Here is a 19270-nt window from a genome sequence, read left to right on the forward strand (position 1 = left end):
AATCACCCTAGCTAGACGCACAAGTTGGACCAACACACATCACAAGGATTAGCTAAAGTTGTCATCAACCATAGCTGGTCCTCGAGGCCCTTGCCTGTGGCCTTCGCCCCCAAGCCTTCTTCCACACGAGAGTGCGCCTTCAACCATTAAATGAACAGGACACGTCAGATTACTATTTTTGGTGAGACACAAACTTGTCTCCACCCAAGTATACCGAAATTTAGCCTGATCGGGAAACAAGGTGCCACCGTCAGCCCTTCCCATCTCCACAACTATAAATAGAGCGAACTGAAATGTAACAAGGGTCTGTGGTTCGAAAAACAAGTTAGTATCTGTTAATTTTCAGAGAGAGCTCCTACTCTCCATTACTATAGCTGCCCCAAGAACAAGATCAAACTCAACTTGTTCTTGAGGGTTCAAAGTTCATAAATAATATTGACTAAAGTGGACGTAGGTCATCTTTTTTGGGCTGAACTACTATCAATCTGTCTTATTCATTTATTACTATATTTATTCCTCAATTCTTTGGCTCATTATTCATCATTAAGTTCCCCCTATGAGATTTTACATACAAAACAAATCTTCATTTATTGTTGTATGCAAGATGAGGAATAAATACAATAATTCAATAGGAGAAATTTGTAATTTGTCCATATATATTCAATGTACAACCAATAAATTTCTATTGGGCATACCATTTTTACTACAAAAAATTAGTTTATTTATAAAATATTAATTTTTTTCTTACAATTTTATCAATAATTTTTTTTTGACAGAAATAAATTTTATATTTTTAGACATATTATTAATATTTTTAATTTTTTTCATAAAATTCTATTTATATCGATATTTTCTTCGGTTATTTTTAATAAAATCAATGTATATTTCAAAGAATACCGCACTTTCATCCTTCAAATGCGTGCTTGAGATTGGTAAAATTTGCAACTGAAAAAAAAAACCAATTGATGGAAATTCAAACTAAATTTTGTCTTCAAATTCTCATTCTCCAACCCACATTGCATTGCTACTGCAAGGAGCAAAAATATTTAAGCAGACAACATGGATTTAATACGTCAGAGTTTAAAAATCATGCAGGTGTTAACCAATCTAAGCCGTGAGGATAGCATAAAAGTCTCAAACCAACAAGATGGGAAGAAAAAGCATCAGCATAAACTAACATATTTTATCAGAGAACATAAAAGAAATTTTTTAGAACAGTGACCACCATCTCCTGCTCCTATTCTCCCTTCCGTTGGATAAGGAGCCATTAATTTGAAGATTTTGTTGGCTTTGTTGGGGGAGGGGCCGGAGGGCGGTGGAAAATCCTCTTCTTTCTGTTCCAAGGTTTCCTAACCACAAGACAAGAACAATGCCCACAAGACCGACAACTGGAGCTGCTGCAAGAAAAAACCATCTTCTCCTACCACTCTGCTTTCTGGAGCTATTTGCTTCTGGTTCCACATCCTGCAGCCCTCTCTGCTCTAATCTACCTTCATTAAATTCGAGCTCTTCCTCTGCCCTGTCAGATGAGGAGCTAGAGAAACTGTCCTCTGTCACATTCAGATGGTGAGTGCTGATCTCCACTCTACTCGTAGTGTTACACTTCCCCTCTTCATAATCTTTATCATCAATTGGCAGCTCATATCTACAAAGGGGGCATGAGTTTCGAGAACGCAACCATGGCAATATACATGAAGGGTGATAAAGGTGTTTGCAGGGAAGTTGATTCACCTCAACACCAATGGCTAGCATATCCTTGCAAATTGCACAAGCTAAGCCATCAAGCTGCTTCTCATGTTCCTCATTAATGATCACACGAGGTAGACTATTCACAAAAGATACCTCTCTAGGAGGCACTCCAAGTCTTGAGTTGTCATCCTCAACCAGATGCTGAAGGAATTCTTCCAAGACTCTCGCATCAAGATAATTTGTAGACTCTCCAACGTCAGCCATCCAAGCTTGTTCTGAGTTTGCAAAGATGTTATGGGTATATGTTTGATTGCCTTCCCTATTTTCCCAATGCATAGTATCATCGGATTCAGAAGAACGACCCATTTGTCCACTTCGACTAGAATATGAAAAGTTCCTTATATGAGATCTGGCATCTGTAGGTGGAATCATGTCTTCCTCAGCATGGACTTCTTCCCATTCACCATCACCTTCTTCATCTTCTGCTTCTCCTTCACTTCCTAGATCATCAGAGTTCCAATTGTTAAGCCCAACATGCATTGGATCAATGTCAGTATCACTGTCAAACTCACCACCTTCAATTGGTTGAGTAAACATCTCTGAGTCCAGAAAACCATGGAGATCTACTGAAGCATCAGAGTCTCCTCCATAAGTGCTACAAGAAATGGCATCACTGTCACCTTGGAATGCCTTGTGCCAGCCAAAACTGACATTAGATTCACTATCAGCAAATAAAGAATCCACATTATCGGAATCTTCGCTTTTCGTATCAGAGGGAATGAGCACCCGCCTACATCTTCTAGACCCCATTGGAGTAATCCGGGAACTCGGGTGCTGCAATAACCTACCGGTAGGATCACCTTCTACTGGCAAATCCTCATATGCAGAGATAGTCGACTCATTTTGCCTCACCAGATTGATCACCTGTGAGAATTGTTGGGAAAAAGTATTTTCTGAGGACTCACTACTGCTATACCTGGTTCTTCTTCGGCGTGGTAGTCTCCTTCGACGAGATTCACGTGATGGGGTATCCAGATCTTCAGAAAACAAAAATTTACAGTCACCACAAATGCCAATCGTTTCAAGATCACCAGCTGCCTCATTATCATGTGAAAGGATCTTTTGGCATAAAGAACATACTGCCTGAACGGAATGGTCAAGCAATATATGACTGCCCACACCACTATGGGCTGTGGACTGAAACTCCTGTGACATTCTCTGTGGACACAGTAAGACACAAAGGGAAAAAAAGAGTTTGAGATGATGAATACAAAACCAATATAGAGAAGAAAAATGTCATGACATAAACAAAGAATACATACAGGTTATGATAACCAGGTCACTACACAATGATTGGCTTGTGCTGAATACTAGAGAAAGTACTGCTCGATCAATCTTAAGGATGAAAACAGAAAACAATATTAAATTGGATAATGAAAAGGGTTTAACATTTTTAAACTACATTGCAGTATATTTAGGCCATGTTTTGAGGGCCAGATGAAGAATGAGAGTGGGATTAGATAACCCCACGTTTGGCAATGCAAATACTATTGCCAAGGCAAAATCTGGCATAAAAAGTAATGGATACTAATTTTTACACCAAATTGGATATTTTACTCAAATACACATTAGATTTGCTATTATCAGATTATGTTCCTTTCTTACAATAAAAAATATAACATTTCACTTTAAAAATTAGTTTTCTAGACTTTTAAACATACAATTGACTCAGCCTATTCAAATCTAATACAAACTTGAACAAAATAATACTGTCAAACCCAGTACATCACACAAAGACTTAGTATCAACAGTTTTCTTTCAACAAAATATGAAAAGTTTATTGTTAAACAGAAGAAAATAAAATTTGAAAAAGAAAAGAACAAGCTGTCCTCTAAAGAACAAAAATATAAGTGGGAAAAAGAAATAAAATTATAAGTTAGCCACCTAATCTTTACCAACATAGAATGAACATAATCATAGATTTTTAATAAAGAAACAATAGGGAGATTCAACACCTTATCAGGTTCTATCCGAAAAAACATCTGATCTTTCAGAATTTCTTTTAAACAATAATATAATAAGAAAAGTATCAATTTTTTTTAGCAACATTACTACTATAAGAGCCACAACAACACTAGTTTGCAAAATATCAATTTAGCCAGTCCACAAGCCCAGCCACAAAAAAACTTCCCACAGCTTTTAACTGCCCAAATGTTGTCAATCTCACTATTTAGATTGCATAATAGTCGGAAAGCCCCTTATATAAATAAATACACCAGAATTTTCTAATAAAATCAAGAACCTGAACTTTAGCAGAGGGATATGAGATAACCATTGATATCCATTTGGGTCAATGGATGGATTAAAAAGTGGGACTGGCAAAAGTATTTTGCATTTTGCAATGAGATTGATTGTTATTTTTAAGCAAACATGTGTGAAATCTCAAAAAACCAAAGCTCCAGAAGCTAAAACTAAACGCATCAAGTGAGGACATTCGATCATTATTCTCAGACCACGTAGTTAGCATGGCTTTTTCTATACAAAGTACTTTACATTCAACCCTATTTTCATTCCATATTCTATCCTTCATCTAGTACAGAAATAGAGTAATGTCATTCATTTTCCTCTTCCATATTTAATATTAATAATTGAAAAAAAAAAAGGACTCTCAGAAATCTCATCTTTCCTTCCTAGGATTCTTACTTCCCAGTCCCATTTTTTTCAGGAAAAAAAAAAAAAAAAGTGTTGCACATTTCAATTTGCGCTAAATGTTTGTCAAAACAATCTGAAAATGTAATGGTGAAAAATGGAAGATTTAACATAAAAGTAAAACCTAATATTATGAAATGGGTTTGGAGTATTTTACCAAATGATAGAAATCGATGCGATCCTTCAGCCAAAAGTAGGATCATTCGGTGTAGGGAACCTTCTCAGATACAAATCTACGGTGCAATATCAAAAAGTGTCACTGTCTTCAATCTAACATCGAGTTAACTCAGTAACTCGTATTAAGATCTGGGATTTTCCATAGGAGAAGTTGGTTTGTGAATTATGGTTATGGTGGCCCTACTTCATCTCAAGTCCATAGAAGAGAAAGATCATTCGTTCTGTCACGAAGGTTCCAACAACCACCGTATTTATGCAATTACCGACTCAAATCTCTCATCTTTACGCTCCGACTCTGCGGAATCATTCAACCAAAACCGACGCTCCTTACAGCGCGTGATTTAGTAAAACTGTTAAATTTTATGTTATATGCTTAACAATAATCCTTATTTCATTTATACGAAAAATTTAATAGACATCCAAATATTATTTTGTATAATTTTGATTATAATCCCCCTTTCACTAAACTTTTTGTCTCATATTAATAAGTACCCATGATTCATTAATTTTTATGTTCTACATAAAAAATTTAACACTTTAAATATGCTAAACATGTAGATCTAAAAAACAAATACTAAGATTAAAAAAAAATCAACTACAATGGATATTCAAGCAAAAAGTTATTGCTCACCAAAATTTTCGTCAAATTTCAGCGTAGAGCATAGACATAGCATCAATGTACCATCGATTTTGCATCATTTTGGCCAAAAATCAAGTTTTCAAGATTGCATCGCAAGAGCATAAAAAACATCGAAACAATATCAACTTTGCATCGAAAAAACATTCTTTTGGCAAAAACAGAAAAACTAAGTTTTCAAGATTGCATTGATTTTCCATTGAATTTGCACAGTTTTGGCCAAAAAATTAATTTTTGTGGATGCATCGCAATTGCATCGAAATATCATCGTTTTCATTTTTTTTTTGTACAAAAACGATGTTATTTTGATGCTTCTTCGATGCAATTGCGATGCATCTACAAAATTTGATATTTTGGCCAAAATTATACAAATTCGATGGAAAAAATCGATGCAATCTTGAGAGCTTGGTTTTTTTTTTTTTTTTTTTGCCAAAACGATGATTTTTTTTATGCAAAATAGATGACCTTCTGGTCCTTACCATTCAAATCGCCAATGCCCGAGTGAAGAGATGCTTGGTGGATACGGGAAGCTCAGTTGATATCATCTACGTATCATCCCTCGAGAAGATGAAGCTCACAGTCAAGGACCTGACACCGTGTTCCCAAATGGTTCATAGGAGAACGCCTAGCACCAGCAGGAACTATCAGACTACCGGTCACGGTGGGGGATACCCCAGGCACGAGACTGTAATGACAGAGTTCCTAGTGGTAGATTGCTCATTGGCTTACAATGTAGTGCTCGAGAGACCCCTCCTGATGGCATTACACGCAGCAGTGTCTATCTTGCATCTATCTTTGAAGTTCCCCACAAGCGCAGGGCAAGAATGAGTATAGGGTAACCAAAGGGAGGCACGAGAATGCTATAATGCGCCAGTGGTCACGGCAAAGAAAGGACCATGCATAAACAACATGGTAGTAACCTACTGCGAAGGGAATGAAAGAGCCGATGTGGTTGTCAACATGGAAGTTGACGTTGAAAGAAACACTCAACTGGAGTCGGGGGCTCCTTTTAACGAAGATTTGTCATTATAACAAGTTTCCCAAAGCGAGGGAAACAACATCGATCCTTGATTTGGGGATGACATCATGGGGTAGGACCAGTCGAAGACATTGACGAAGTCCTACTATATGAGGAGGACCCGACTAGAGTAATTAAAGTCGGGAAGGAGCTAAAAGTGGAAATTAAAGCACGGTTGGTAGAGTTTTTGAAGAAGAACCAGGACATCTTTGCCTGGTCACATAAGGACATGGTTGGAATTTCTCCACCCGTGATAAGCCATGTCCTCAATGTGGACAAGAACTACCCACCGGTGCAACAAAAGAAGAGACTGTTTGACAAAGGTCGATCTCAAGCCCTGAAGGAGGAGGTAGAGCTGCTCAAGGAAAACAGTTTTATAAGGGAGGCCTACTACCTAGATTGGGTATCAAACCTCGTGTTGGTCCCAAAGTCAAACGGGAAGTGGAGGACATTCGTGGACTTCACATATTGAACAAGGCCTGCCCTAAAGACTGCTTCCCACTATCTAGAATAGACCAACTGGTCGATGCAACTGCTGGACATGAAATACTCTCATCATTCATGGATGCATATTCTGGGTATAATCAAATAAGTATGCACCCTCCCGATGAGGAACATACCAACTTTCGAACAGACAAGGGATTGTACTGTTATAAGGTGATGCCATTAAACTTGAAGAACGCAGGAGCCACCTACCAACGTTTAGTGAATGGCATGTTCTGAGACTTGATCGGCAAAAAGATGGAGGTATATGTCGATGACATATTGGTAAAGTCCAAAGAAGCTGGAGGGAATGTTCAATACTTGGAGGAATGCTTTACAATACTTAGAAAGTATAGCATAAAGTTAAACCCTCTCAAGTGCTCGTTTGGAGTTGGTTCTGGTAAGTTTCTCGGATACATAGCCAATTTACTTGGAATCGAGGCTAACCCCGAGAAGATCAAAGCATTGATCAACATGAAGTCACCTACCACAATCAAAGAAGTGCAAAGCTTAACAAGGAGAGTAGCTTTCCTCAGTAGGTTCCTATCAAAGTCTACGAACAAGTGTGTCCATTTCTTTAACATACTGAGGGGTAGTAAGAAAATCCAATGGACTGAGGAGTGCGAGAAAGCTTTCCAAGCCTTGAAGGAGCATCTCGCTAAACCTCCCATCCTAGAAAAGCCAATATATGGTGAAGTATTATTCATCTATTTAGAAATCACCGAGCATGCAATCAGCGCTACTTTGGTAAAAGAAGAGAACAGGGTAAAACACCTCATGTACTATATCAGTAAAAGGCTAGTCGGTGTGTGTTGACGGCAGAAACTCGTCAACAAAATATAGATGGAAAACTCAAAAATTTAATTAGAACTTAATGAATGCAAAAGAACTTGTAGAAATTTGGAGGAAAATTGCAAGTGAACAATAGAAGAAAAACTCGTATATGGCTCTTAGAATAGTCTGATATTACAAGAATTTTCCAACCCGTTAGATGGAGAGGAGAAGATCCATTTATAGCTTGGCTCTAATGGCCTTGGTACAAGGTGGTCCCAGGGGACAAGAAGGTACTTGGGTACGTTGTTGTGGTAGTGGCATAGGTCGTGGTGGAGCAGAGGGTTGTTGTGTTGATGCTGATAAATGGTCAGAAACATACAGGTCATGCCACCACTCCTCGTACCTCCACTACTTGTCGGGGACAGATGTCAGAGGTTGGCTGAGAAGGACCGTGTCAGGTACCTGGCATGTATGCTACTACTTGTCTGGCGTAAGGATAGGGTCTTCCATCTATGATTTTCAGGGTCGTACCTCTATATACATTTCGTACCTCTAGGAGAATAGAAGGCAAGATCCTCCCAAGGCCCGTGGTGTGTGAGGTTGGTGCGAGCGAGATGGTGTGGTGTGCGAGCCCCCTGCACGCGAGGCCCTTGTACGCGAGGCAGAGTCGTGAGTCACCTCCAAGGCACGGGGCACCTTCCAGTGCGTGCGGCCCTCTTGGCGCAAGGCCTTCTCGGGGCAAGGCCCCTCCGAGCCACGAGGCACCTTACAGGCACGAGACCTTCTTGGCGTGAGGTGCTTTTGATGCGAGACCCTCTTGGCGCGAGACGAAGGCCTGTAGCTCAAGACCATGTCTCGCTTGGTTCTGTCACGGGGCTCTTAGCTAAAGACGCTAGGTCGGGCTTCGCTGCTTCCATCTCAAATCTATGGTTTGAAGGGCACAAGGCTGGAGTCTCGTGCAACTAGGATTTTTGGTATCCACACTTGCCCCCCAGTCTATGAGAGGGTCTTCAGGCTTTCTTGTAGACTTCAAGGTGCGATGCTTTTGGGATGCCTGCGAGGTATTAGCTTGCCTCTTCATTTTGACATTATAGAAACACATACTTTGGAGTTGAAGACTATTATGTGATTTTGAGAATGAATATGAGCCTATCATTGTGCTCTACGGATCCCAAGGCAAGTGCCAAACCCCCTTCTTGACCATTGATCGAGCAGTGGATCCAATGGCTAAGGTAAGTTTGTGGTTCTTATAAATAGACCTTCATCTCAGGCATAATATTTGCATTTTCTCTCCTTATCTTGGTGGTTTTAGTGTCTTCACTTCCTCCAAGAGGTAAAGGGTTCGATTCCTCTTAACTCATTTTGGTTGTCTCTCCCTTTTATTATTTAAATTAATTTCTTTTATACCAATATCCATATAGGTGCTTGGAGACTAAAATACCTTTCTCCTTCATTTTTGCAGGCTCATACCTTCTGTTGACCTTCAAATTGGTCAACGACATGGAGTCAGATAAACGATATAAAATGAGATGAAACCATGAAGAAATTCAAATGGAAAAGTAAACGACACAAACATTTTATAGTGGTTCGGCCCTAATTGGATGGTAATGACCTACGTCCACTTAGTGTTCTTATTGATGTTGAATCCCAACACTATGATCAATGAACTAGGGTTCACGAGTTTCACAAGCCCTGGAAAGCTTACAACTTCGGTGAATAATCAAACTGTATTTTTCTCTCAGAGTAAAAAGATCAAAAGTCCAAAAGTCCCTTCCTTGAGCCCTTTGATTCTTATTTATAGGCTCAAGAAGAGTACATGGGCCGATGGGCCTTAATTATTATTATGATTCACGTATCTAGGTAATAAAAGAAATTACAATTAATGCAAATATTACAATATTGCACATCCAAAAGGAAATAAATGAAAGTATGCGACCAGACTGGTCGCACCTAAGCGTGATGCTTGATAAATCAATGACTTTCTGGTCGATGTTGAACAAGATTCATTCACTTAAAGTCATCACGTGCCCGCCACGTGTGGGTCAATCATGCCACGGCATCATAAGTCATTTTTGGGTAAACATTTGCCCTCCCAAGTTTATTTTACTACGACCAGTATAAAGTAAACTTAAACAACCAACCTTTCGTATGCCTTGACAAATCTGTCAGAGCCGCCCATGCCTCCTCGAAAAAAGGCAACCAATCATATCTTTGTAGTTTCCCAAAAAGTGATTTGACAGCTATTACGCTTTCCCATGCCTCAAAAAATCACCCCTCATGATTACCTTTGTAACCGTGCTTCGACCAATATATATATATAGCCCTTCATATTTACCTTTCACCTTTTACTTTCCATCTCTTTCTCAAGAACACTGAAGAATGGAACCCTTCGAACCCAGAAGACCCAAACGATCCCAACGATCCACGAAGCTTTTGCCCAGCCATTCATCATTTCAGAAGTTTGCACTAATCTTCATCCAAGTAAGTTTCTCAAACTTCTCCGTCGTCAGATTGCCATGCAATATTTAATTTCTGGTTTGTTTCAGACTTACAATTCCTTAATGTTCTTGAAAAACTGATTTGGGGTAAATGGGCACGTAGATATTAGCACGATAGGATAAAGAAAAAACATGATATGAGCCTTATGAATTGACTTGGGAGTTAGGATTATTGATTTAGGGCGTAAAATCGAAGTAAAAATTCAATTTTTAGGCTTGTAGAAAAAACTAGGTTTTTCCCGCCCTTTCAGTGTCGAAAAGTTTTTCCTTAAAAAATTTTCACTTCTGCTTTTTAATCCATTTTCCAAACTATTCGCATAGAATTTAGTATTTTTGTTAGAATGCTGCTGGTCGTATAAAAGCTTAACTTTTATACACGAGCAACGTTATTCCAACTTTTTAACTTTCTTGGTCTATTGGCTGTAGATTCTCATCTCCCCTTCTTTGTTCACAGATTTTCATGCACGACCTGTGGGGAGGTGAGAGGCCGATCGACGATGACTTGCTCGCCCAGCTGCTCAAAGATCAGGAACAATAGTCGTTACTAATCCCGAAAATTCCTTTTTTCTCATAACCCTTCTAATAGACCTTCAACCAGTCCATCGAACATGGGTCGAGTAAAATCCACTGCTCAAAAGAAAAGGAAAACAACCTCTCCTCCTGCCAAACAGCCTGCTCCTCAGGCTGAAAATCCTTCGACCAGCCCATAAGCTGAAAACACTCCTTGGCGAGAAATCCAAACAAAGGCCCAACCTCGGGACGTCCTTCGACCAAAAGTCGAATGGTACATGGTACCTCCTAGCAACATCACAGCTAGGATGGTAGGGAATTATCTCAAGAAGTATGGACTTCCTGGGATAACCCTAATCAAGCCTACCATCGACCAGTGGGCAAACCTGCCTGGGGGCGCCTTTAGCGCCTGGTTGATATATCATATCGAGGCAGGGGTAACCTTGCCTCTTCATCCATTTTTCCAAGGGGTTGCCAACTACTTCGAGGTCGCCCCCTTCCAAATCACCCCAAATGGATATAGAGTGCTCTCTGCTCTCTATATCTTGTACAGCCATAAAAAATGGCCCTGTGTCAACTAACACCCTTCTGACCATCATGTTGGCTATCTGAACGTCCACGACTAAAGGGTCCGAATGAGGAAATTGAACATGCTGAGCGTCAAGCTCAGAGAAAGTTATTAGCTCTTCCTTTGTTCGAGCCTTCTTGGGAGTTCGCTCCTCCACTTTTAGCATCTCGATGTCCTGGTTGTGGCGTAAGGTCCAAGCATATTGCTCTCTAGCCTTCCCACTCTCTCCTGCAAAGTGGCGAGCATTAACATACAGGTGCCTGCTCGTTGCCTCCTTGAGCCTCTCATTGAGAACCTCCCGTGGCTCGTACGTATCTCCTCAGGTGTCCCTGTCTGATAAGGAACTCAATCTCATCCTTCAGTTGGTTACACTCATTGGTGTCATGGCCATAGTCGTTGTGGAAATGACAAAATTTTGTTGTATCCCTTTTGGAGATATCCTTTCTTATTGGCACTGGTCGCTTGTAGGGGACATTGGCACTAGTCGCCTGAAACACCTCTGCTCTGCTCTCGACAAGGGGCGTATAGTTTGTGAACCTTGGCTCGTACCTGTTGCCCTTAGGGCGCTTATTTTTGGACATCAACGGCTCAGCGTTTTCCCTTTTTCCACCATTTTTACCACTCTCGTTGCCTTTGCCGTTTCCATTGGGTTTATCAGACCCGTTGGTGGCTTTAGCAGGATCTTCCTTAGGTCCCTTGTCTTTCGCAGTCGATTTCCCTTCGTTGGCAATCGCATCCTCGAGCTTAATGTACCGGTCTGCTCGATCAAGGAATTCCTAAGTACTCTTCACCCCATTCTTTGTTAAGCTATTCCAGAGGGGAGAATGGCGCCTTACTCCAGCTGTAAGGGCCATCATTTTCCCTTCATCGCCAACTGTTTTAGCCCCAGCTGCTGCTCGCATGAAATGCTGGACGTACTCCTTCAAGGATTCTCCTTCCTTCTGGCATATCTCGACCAGCTGGTTGGCTTTAGTTGGGTGTACACGAACAACGTAGAATTCCCTCACGAACATTTCCCATGACACTATGCTAGCAGGAGGGAATTTAAAAAACCACTCCTGAGCGGTGTCAGATAAGGTGGCTGGAAAGATCCTGCAGCGAGCATCATCCGACACCTTTTGGATGTCCATCTATATCTCAAACTTGTTCATGTGAGATACTGGGTCCCCATATCCATCAAAATTGGGTAGTACTGGCATCTTGAATTTGCTGAGGGTTTTCGCCACAGCTATTCTCTGTATGAATGGAGTACCTCTTCCCCGATCATACTCGATGTGGGATGTCCAGCTCCCTACCAGCTGCTGGACAGCCTGGTTTAATGCATTGATCTGGGCCTGTACGACGTCTGGGATCGCTGGGGCGACTGGTGTCGGAGGAGCGTACTCACCGTGCCTTTCACGCCTATCGTTGAGCATGTCCCTTAGGTCATCATCTCTGTGCCTATGCTCGCTAGCGCCCAACCGATCAAAGACGTTATGTTGCCTTGGTTTCCCCCCAACATTCTGGCTCGCATGCCTATTTTCTCTTTGGGGGATTCCTTTCCCCACCTCTTTCTCCTTGACCCCGACCAGCATTCCCTCTGCCGGAATCAAATTCATTATAGTCATGGATGTCTCTGAAATGCAACCAACTATGGCGCGACCAGCTGGTCGCACTATTCCCTCCTCTAGCTGGCATCTCTCGAGTGTCAGGGGGAGGCCTGCGTTGGTCGGGGGGTCCCCGGGAATTATTATGCCGTGGGGGTCCCCTGACTGCAGAGCCTAATTCGGTGTGCCTTCTATTAGCAAAAAGACGTTGCCCCCTTACTCGGTGGATTTGGTTCTCAGTCCCTGGGCATCTAGGGCTTCGGGGAGGCTGCCCAGCCCTATTCTGCCTTTGACGCTGGGGATTATCTCGACTAGCACGAGAAGGTGGCTACTGCTCAGAGTCCTGAAACGGGATATTCTGTTGAGCAGCAGGCGGTTGCTCTGGCCTTTGAGGGCTCGCCAGCTGAAGCGGAGGACTTGGGTTTGGGGCCTGTTGTGGTGGTGCACTTGGTGGGTGGTCCGATTAAGAAGTCGACGTAGTATGCCCCTAGGCCAACTGAATAGCTGCTTCTAGGGTGGCAGTGTCATCTCTTTGCCGGCAGTCCATGTCCGCCTGCCACTCATTCAACTCTTGGCGTTGGCGTTCAATTTCTCTCTGCTACAAAGCCAATGTCTTAGCCACATTCTCTTTATTGGCCAACTCCTCTTGCAACACACTCAGTGTTGTCCTCAGGGTTTCAGAGTCCATTTCCTCCTCTTCAAAGTCTAAATGTGGTTCATCTTCAGCCACATTCGGTGGAGGAGGCTGGGTGGATGCAGCGCCCGAAGTCTGCCCCGTCTTCTTGGATGTTTTTGCCATTTGATTTTCTTGAAATCTTGAGTTCAAATCTCAATGAAAGCACCAAAATGTTGACCCTCAAATTGGTCAATGACACGGAGTCAGATAAATAATATAAAATGAGATGGAAACAAGAAGAAATTCAAATGGAAAAGTAAACGACATAAACGATTTATAGTGGTTCGGCCCCAATTGGATGGTAATGACCTACGTCCACTTAGTGTTCTTATTGATGTTGAATTCCAACACTGTGATCAATGAACTAGGGTTCACGAGTTTCACAAGCCCTGGGAAGCTTACAACTTCGGTGAATAATCACACTGTATTTTTCTCTCAGAGTACAAAGATCAAAAGTCCCTTCCTTGAGCCCTTTGATTCTTATTTATAAGCTCAAGAAGAGTACATGGGCTGATAGGCCTTAATTATCATTAAGATTCACATATCTAGGTAATAAAAGAAATTACAATTAATGCAAATATTACAAGATTGCACATCCAAAAGGAAGTAAATGAAAATATGCGACCAGACTGGTTGCACCTAAGCATGATGCTTGATAAATCAATGACTTTCTGGTCGATGGTCGAACATGATTCATTCACTTAAAGTCGTCACGTGCCTGCCACATGTATGTCAATCCTGCCATGTCATCAAGAGCCGTTTTTAATTAAACACCTTCAACCCATTGCATTTCTTCGATCGCGGTGCTTTTGACCCCTGGCCTCCTTTCGACCGTGATGGTACTTTCGACCCTTGGCCTCCTTTCGACCATGACTGTGCTTTTGACCCTTGGCCTTCTTTTTGGCTGTGTCGGTGCTCAATTTTTCTTACTCAATGTATAATTTCTTTCTTTCTTATGTTCATTAGGTCTAAATTAGGACTACTCGAGATAGGTTGCCTTGGCTGGAGCTCCTTGTGAGCTAATCCACACACATGCCCTTGCTTGTACCCCATAGTTGGTCATTTAGAGTGCCTGTGTCTAGAGGTTTTGAGCCTATTCCTTTGTGTTTTGTAGCACTCCCTTCACCTACACGTGCATCCTTATTACCTATGAGACGAGGTTCCATGGCATGTGAGGGATCGTCTGGCGTTCCTCCAGGGGTCGAGTTTGTAGACTTATTTTCATACTCGAAGTCCCTCGAAAACAACCTTCACGAAGACTATGACACTTTGAGGCTGGCCAGTATAGGTCACCTTAAGCACATGTCTGAACTTAGGCATAAAATCTGGGTGGTGGAGAGCAAAATAGAATCAGTTTTGAGGGGTGATGGAGTTCCTTTCTCCTTTGACCTTAGTGACCACATTGCAAACCTTAGAGTGAGCCTTTTTGATCTACAGATGGAGTTGGAGTTCATGGAGGGAAACCTCCCACCTGAACCTCCTGCCTCGTTCTCCCCTTATAGTTTTCATGAGGTCACTCCGGGGTCCCCTCAACTGTAACGACCCAAATTCGCTAATAAGGCTTAAGGGCCTTGATTAGCGTGCCAGGAGGGCATGATGGGATTTATGTGTGATTTTAATTATTTAAATGCATGGTTATGATTTAAAGCATGTTATATGACTATTTGTTTATCTGAGATGCATGACTATGTAAGTTAGTGTGCATGTAGGCCCGGATCGCGTTAGAAGGGCATAATTGTAATTTTTTCCATGATTGGGCGTAACTGTATTGATATGTGTTGATTGTTGAGGCCACAGTGGTATGTGGATGTATCTGTGCTTTGTGACTCGAGGCGATCCCAGTGGGCAGGCTAGCGAAAAGTGATGACAGGAATTTATACCCGGCTCGGGGCGAGCCTGGGGGTACGAACAGGAATTCAGAGAAATAGATTGAGATTTATTTTGATGATGGGGGATAATTATTTGGTGATTTATCAGGTATTGGGAAGCAACGGGAAAATATTAGAGACACTTGAGGATTAGCGGGAATTGGGTGAATGACTAAAATAGCCCTACTTGAACAAAAGGATTTAGAATTTATAGGGAGGGCGTTTTGGTCATTTGGCTTTTGGAGATAGGTTTTTTTTATAAGGCTTTATAGAGAGAGGGAATGCTGAAAGAAAAAGAAAAGAAAGAAGAAGGAAAGAAAGAAAAGAGAGAAAACAGGGGGGTTTTCTCAAGGAACGGTTTGTGCGTTCTTGCACCGTTCCTCTCCGTTTTTCTTGGGGAAAAGCTTAGTGGAGAGCAAGGATAGGCTGAGCATCAAGGATCTTGGGTTAGACTTGAAGATTTGGCAAGAACACATCAATGTTTGAGGTAAGTTTTAGAGATTTTCGGTTTTAAGGGTTTTGATGGTTTGAGCTGTGTTTTGAGCTGGATTGATGGGAATCTCAGGGGATTTCTGGGCAAGCTTTGAGGGAGAGCAAGCTAAGGAGGCCTAGGGTTGAATCAAGGTCGAAATTTGCAGCAATGGTATGATTTCTAAGACTTTAACTTTGTGGTTTGCTTGAATTTCTGGTTTAGGGTTGTTCATGGTAGATTTTGAGATTTGGGATAAATGATCTTGGGATTTGAGGATTTGGGATGCTTGGGATGAATGGAGAGTGTTCATAAGCTTGATTTTGAGTTTGGTAAAGATTTGGGGAAGTTTGGTTTGAGATTGGGTGAAAGAAATCGCAGAAATGCGATATTGGGATTTCTGGGCTGCAACTAGCGCTAGTCAGTGGGCGCTGTAGCGCTAGTCCCTGTTTCTGGAGGGGTGTTCTGCTTGTAGCGCTACAGCGCCCTCTTTAGAGCGCTGTAGCGCTGCACTGTTCACAGAGGGGAATTTTTGAGTTTTGATGATGGATTTTGACCTAGGGTTCGGGGCTTGTTTCCGCCACTTTGTTTTGGGGATTTGGGACTTCCCGGGGGCTCGGGATTGGTCCCGAGGCTAGGTATTCGGACTTGGGGTTCGGTGTTGACTTTGACCTATGTTTGTGCCTAGGTGTGCGCTAAGGCTCGGGTGGGATCGTGCTCAAGGAGTCAGGTGATCTAAGCTATTGATTGGAAAGGTAAGAAAACTATAACACCCGAGGTTAGGGCATGGCCCCAGATTGTATTATGTGCAAATGTTTAAACCTTAAATGAATCATGATGTGTGTGAATGATTATTTCGAATGTACTATATGTGTGATTATGATGAAATGAGCGGCAAGGGCCGAGTACGCCGTAAGCCGGGGCGGCCGTGGGCCGAGTACGGCGTAAGCCGGGGCGGCCGTGGGCCGAGTACGGCGTAAGCCGAGGCGGCCGTGGGCCGAAAGTAACACCTAGCACATGGGATGCTATAGTCAGGGCGGGGCCCGGTGGATACATGTGTTATGCTATATTCAGGGTGGGACCCAAGGGATACATGAGTTATCCTCGCGGTGAGAACCGATGCCCCAGGCTTCGGTAAGGCTCTGGGGCGGCTTGGCCGTGTTTGCTTAGTCTAATGATTGACTTGTTTATTTGTGGATTATCTGTTATGATAACTGTATACATTGCATATGTTATGTTCTGCATGAGTTTTCTTGCTGGGCTTCGGCTCACGGGTGCTCTGTGTTGCAGGTAAGGGCAATGACTGAATCAACCAACCATGAGTACGGAGAGCGTGAAGCGGCGCGTACATGTTCGGCCTGCTCGACTGCTTTGGTTGGGGGTTTATTTGAAAGTGGCTGTAATAATCTATGATTTTATGATTTCTTAACTGTAACCTTATTTCAAAAATGTAATTAGTTTTCAAACCTTATTTTGGGATCCCAAATGTTTAATAATAGAAGTTTTAATGAAACGACGCCTTTTCAAAGATTACAGCCTTAACTTTTAATTAGTCACACTTTTGTTTCAAAACCTCGGTTAGCGAGTTCATTGCACACTGTTTTGTCTTAAAAACTCACTTAGTAACGGCTCTAAGGAAGTAGGGCGTTTCAACTTGGTATCAGAGCGAGCCAAGGTTTATTGGTTCTGGAGATCGACCGAACATGTACGCTCGCTGTCAGTGACAAGCTCGACTCAGGGTTGGTTGGTATGATTAATTGACATGTCTGAATATATGTTGAATGCCCTGTTTGCCTGCTTATTTATATGGAGCATGAGGAATGAGATGACATATGCATGAGATACTGATAGGGCCTGGCCCTTGACTGTTGCATGTTGAGATCAATGTGTGCTAAATAACATTATTATGCATGTGGATGAAAATTGGCATAATGGTTCGCATATTGAGCGTATGTGGTTAGTTTTCTGAATTAAATTCATATGTTATATCTGTTTATTAGCTTGTATGAAGCATGATGAGCATGGATATACTTAGTGATGTTAAAACTGGTAGCTAAATGTATATCATTGTGGATTTGAACTAGTATATGCTTGTGTGTGCATTATACCTGTGGATTTTTGGACCTAGTGGTGGTTTGGTTCAGAGTAGGAACCACAGAGTTCAGGAGTTGGTCGGTTTTGACAGATGAACTCGAGTTGTCGGTTCCTAGAAGGGTTTGGGGACCTGATATTGTGTTGAAAAATGGGTTTCTAGATGTAAGTTGGAGTTGAGATCTCCAGTTATCCCTGAGAGCAGCAGAAAAGGGTCACTAGTGTGTGAGTTAGCTGTGGAGTTTGTTAGTTGAGAAGGGATAGAAGAACAGCGAATTCTCTGGGGAGATGGTTGAATTAGATGTTTTAACAGTAAGGTTACCGGTGATGGTTTACTGTGAGGTATGGACAGATAAGGGTACTATATGAAAGGCGTATAGGATGTTATCCTCTAGAGTTGAGGAAGGTACGAGCTGACAAGGAATTTATCAATAGATGAGCTGAGTTAATTCCACCCTTGGTTAAGAGGACGAGAGATCCTGATTAGAGGGTTATGTTAAATGTTGAGGTAGAGGGATGCCTGGAATTGGTACTCGGGCTGAGGTACTGGCTTAATGGGTTGGAAAGAACCTAGATGATGAATGGTTAGAAGAGATTTTAAAGACATGATTTGAACTGTGGAGACTGGTGGATTTATAAGTTTGGTTTGGACTGTTGGGGGTAACAACAGCGTAGATCGATGGGTGTGGTGATTTGGGTAATTCATTTCGGAAAGTTATACTGATGGATGTATCCTGAATTGATGGCAACCCATTTAAGGATTTGAGATCGGGAATAGTCTAAGGTATTTGGGCTGCGCTGAGGTATGAGGCTATCGTCTGTATGTGGATGGCGAAGAGGGCCATGATGTCGAGGAACTGATGGTTGATGATTAGAACATGAGTGCTATAGCCGCAAGGGCAGTGCTTCCTTTGATGGAATTAGTAAAGATAGATTCGGGACAATCAAGTTAAAAGAACCCCGGATAGGGTTGTGGCTTCGGGAATTGCCAAGAAAGGGGAGAGGTCTGGGTGAAAGGATGGTACTGTTATTTGATAGAACGCAGCAAGGTTGGATTCACGATTGTTGAGGTAGAAGGACCCCAGACAATGCTTGGGCACCTAATTTGAGATTTGAAAGAAGCTTGATTGCTAAGGTGGTTGTCGAGCTGGCGACAGGAACCAGGGAGGTTAGTTAGTATGCGCTTGGGGGAGAGGATGCCACCTGAGAGGAGGTCAGGTGAGGACATGACTTCTACGTTGAATGACTCGAGATGTTGGGATGGATTTCCATGGTGAGGGAACGGAGAACTGGAATGCACCGATACATTCGAAGTTCGAGGCTGAGTCCTCAAGGGTGAGTATTTAACTGACGAGCTTATGCTTTGGTCATGTATCGAATTAGAAGGGCTCGGTGTTGAGAATGTTCCGCGAGGGAGATGGACATAGAGAGGTTGCCTCAAAGGTGCCATTTGAGAGGCCGAGGACAGTAATACTTATTGAGAAGGAATTAGAAACTCTGGCGGATGGATTGTTGAG

The 19270-nt window shown here is 42.1% G+C and overlaps 1 protein-coding gene across 2 annotated transcripts; it reads right to left on the reverse strand.

Moving 5' to 3' along the window:
* Positions 1 to 968: 968 nt before the first annotated feature.
* Positions 969 to 4928, reverse strand: LOC133777469 (uncharacterized). 2 transcript variants are annotated; one of them, XM_062217092.1, is made up of 3 exons: positions 4556 to 4928; positions 3012 to 3084; positions 969 to 2907 (listed from the first exon to the last, which is right to left on the reverse strand). In XM_062217092.1, exon 3 carries the CDS (start codon positions 2902 to 2904, stop codon positions 1210 to 1212), a length of 1695 nt encoding a protein of 564 aa, XP_062073076.1. In that variant the 5' UTR covers positions 2905 to 2907; positions 3012 to 3084; positions 4556 to 4928; the 3' UTR covers positions 969 to 1209. The 2 variants fall into 2 exon arrangements, with proteins under 2 accessions (XP_062073076.1, XP_062073077.1); XM_062217093.1 differs by lacking the exon at positions 3012 to 3084.
* Positions 4929 to 19270: the final 14342 nt, after the last annotated feature.

This window comes from Humulus lupulus, chromosome 5 (genome assembly GCF_963169125.1).
Source record: "Humulus lupulus chromosome 5, drHumLupu1.1, whole genome shotgun sequence".
In the NCBI taxonomy this organism is placed as follows: Eukaryota; Viridiplantae; Streptophyta; class Magnoliopsida; order Rosales; family Cannabaceae; genus Humulus; species Humulus lupulus.

Excerpts from the sequence above, each read along its gene's own strand:
- LOC133777469 (XM_062217093.1), bottom strand. The coding sequence starts at position 2,904 with ATGTCACAGGAGTTTCAGTCCACAGCCCATAGTGGTGTGGGCAGTCAT.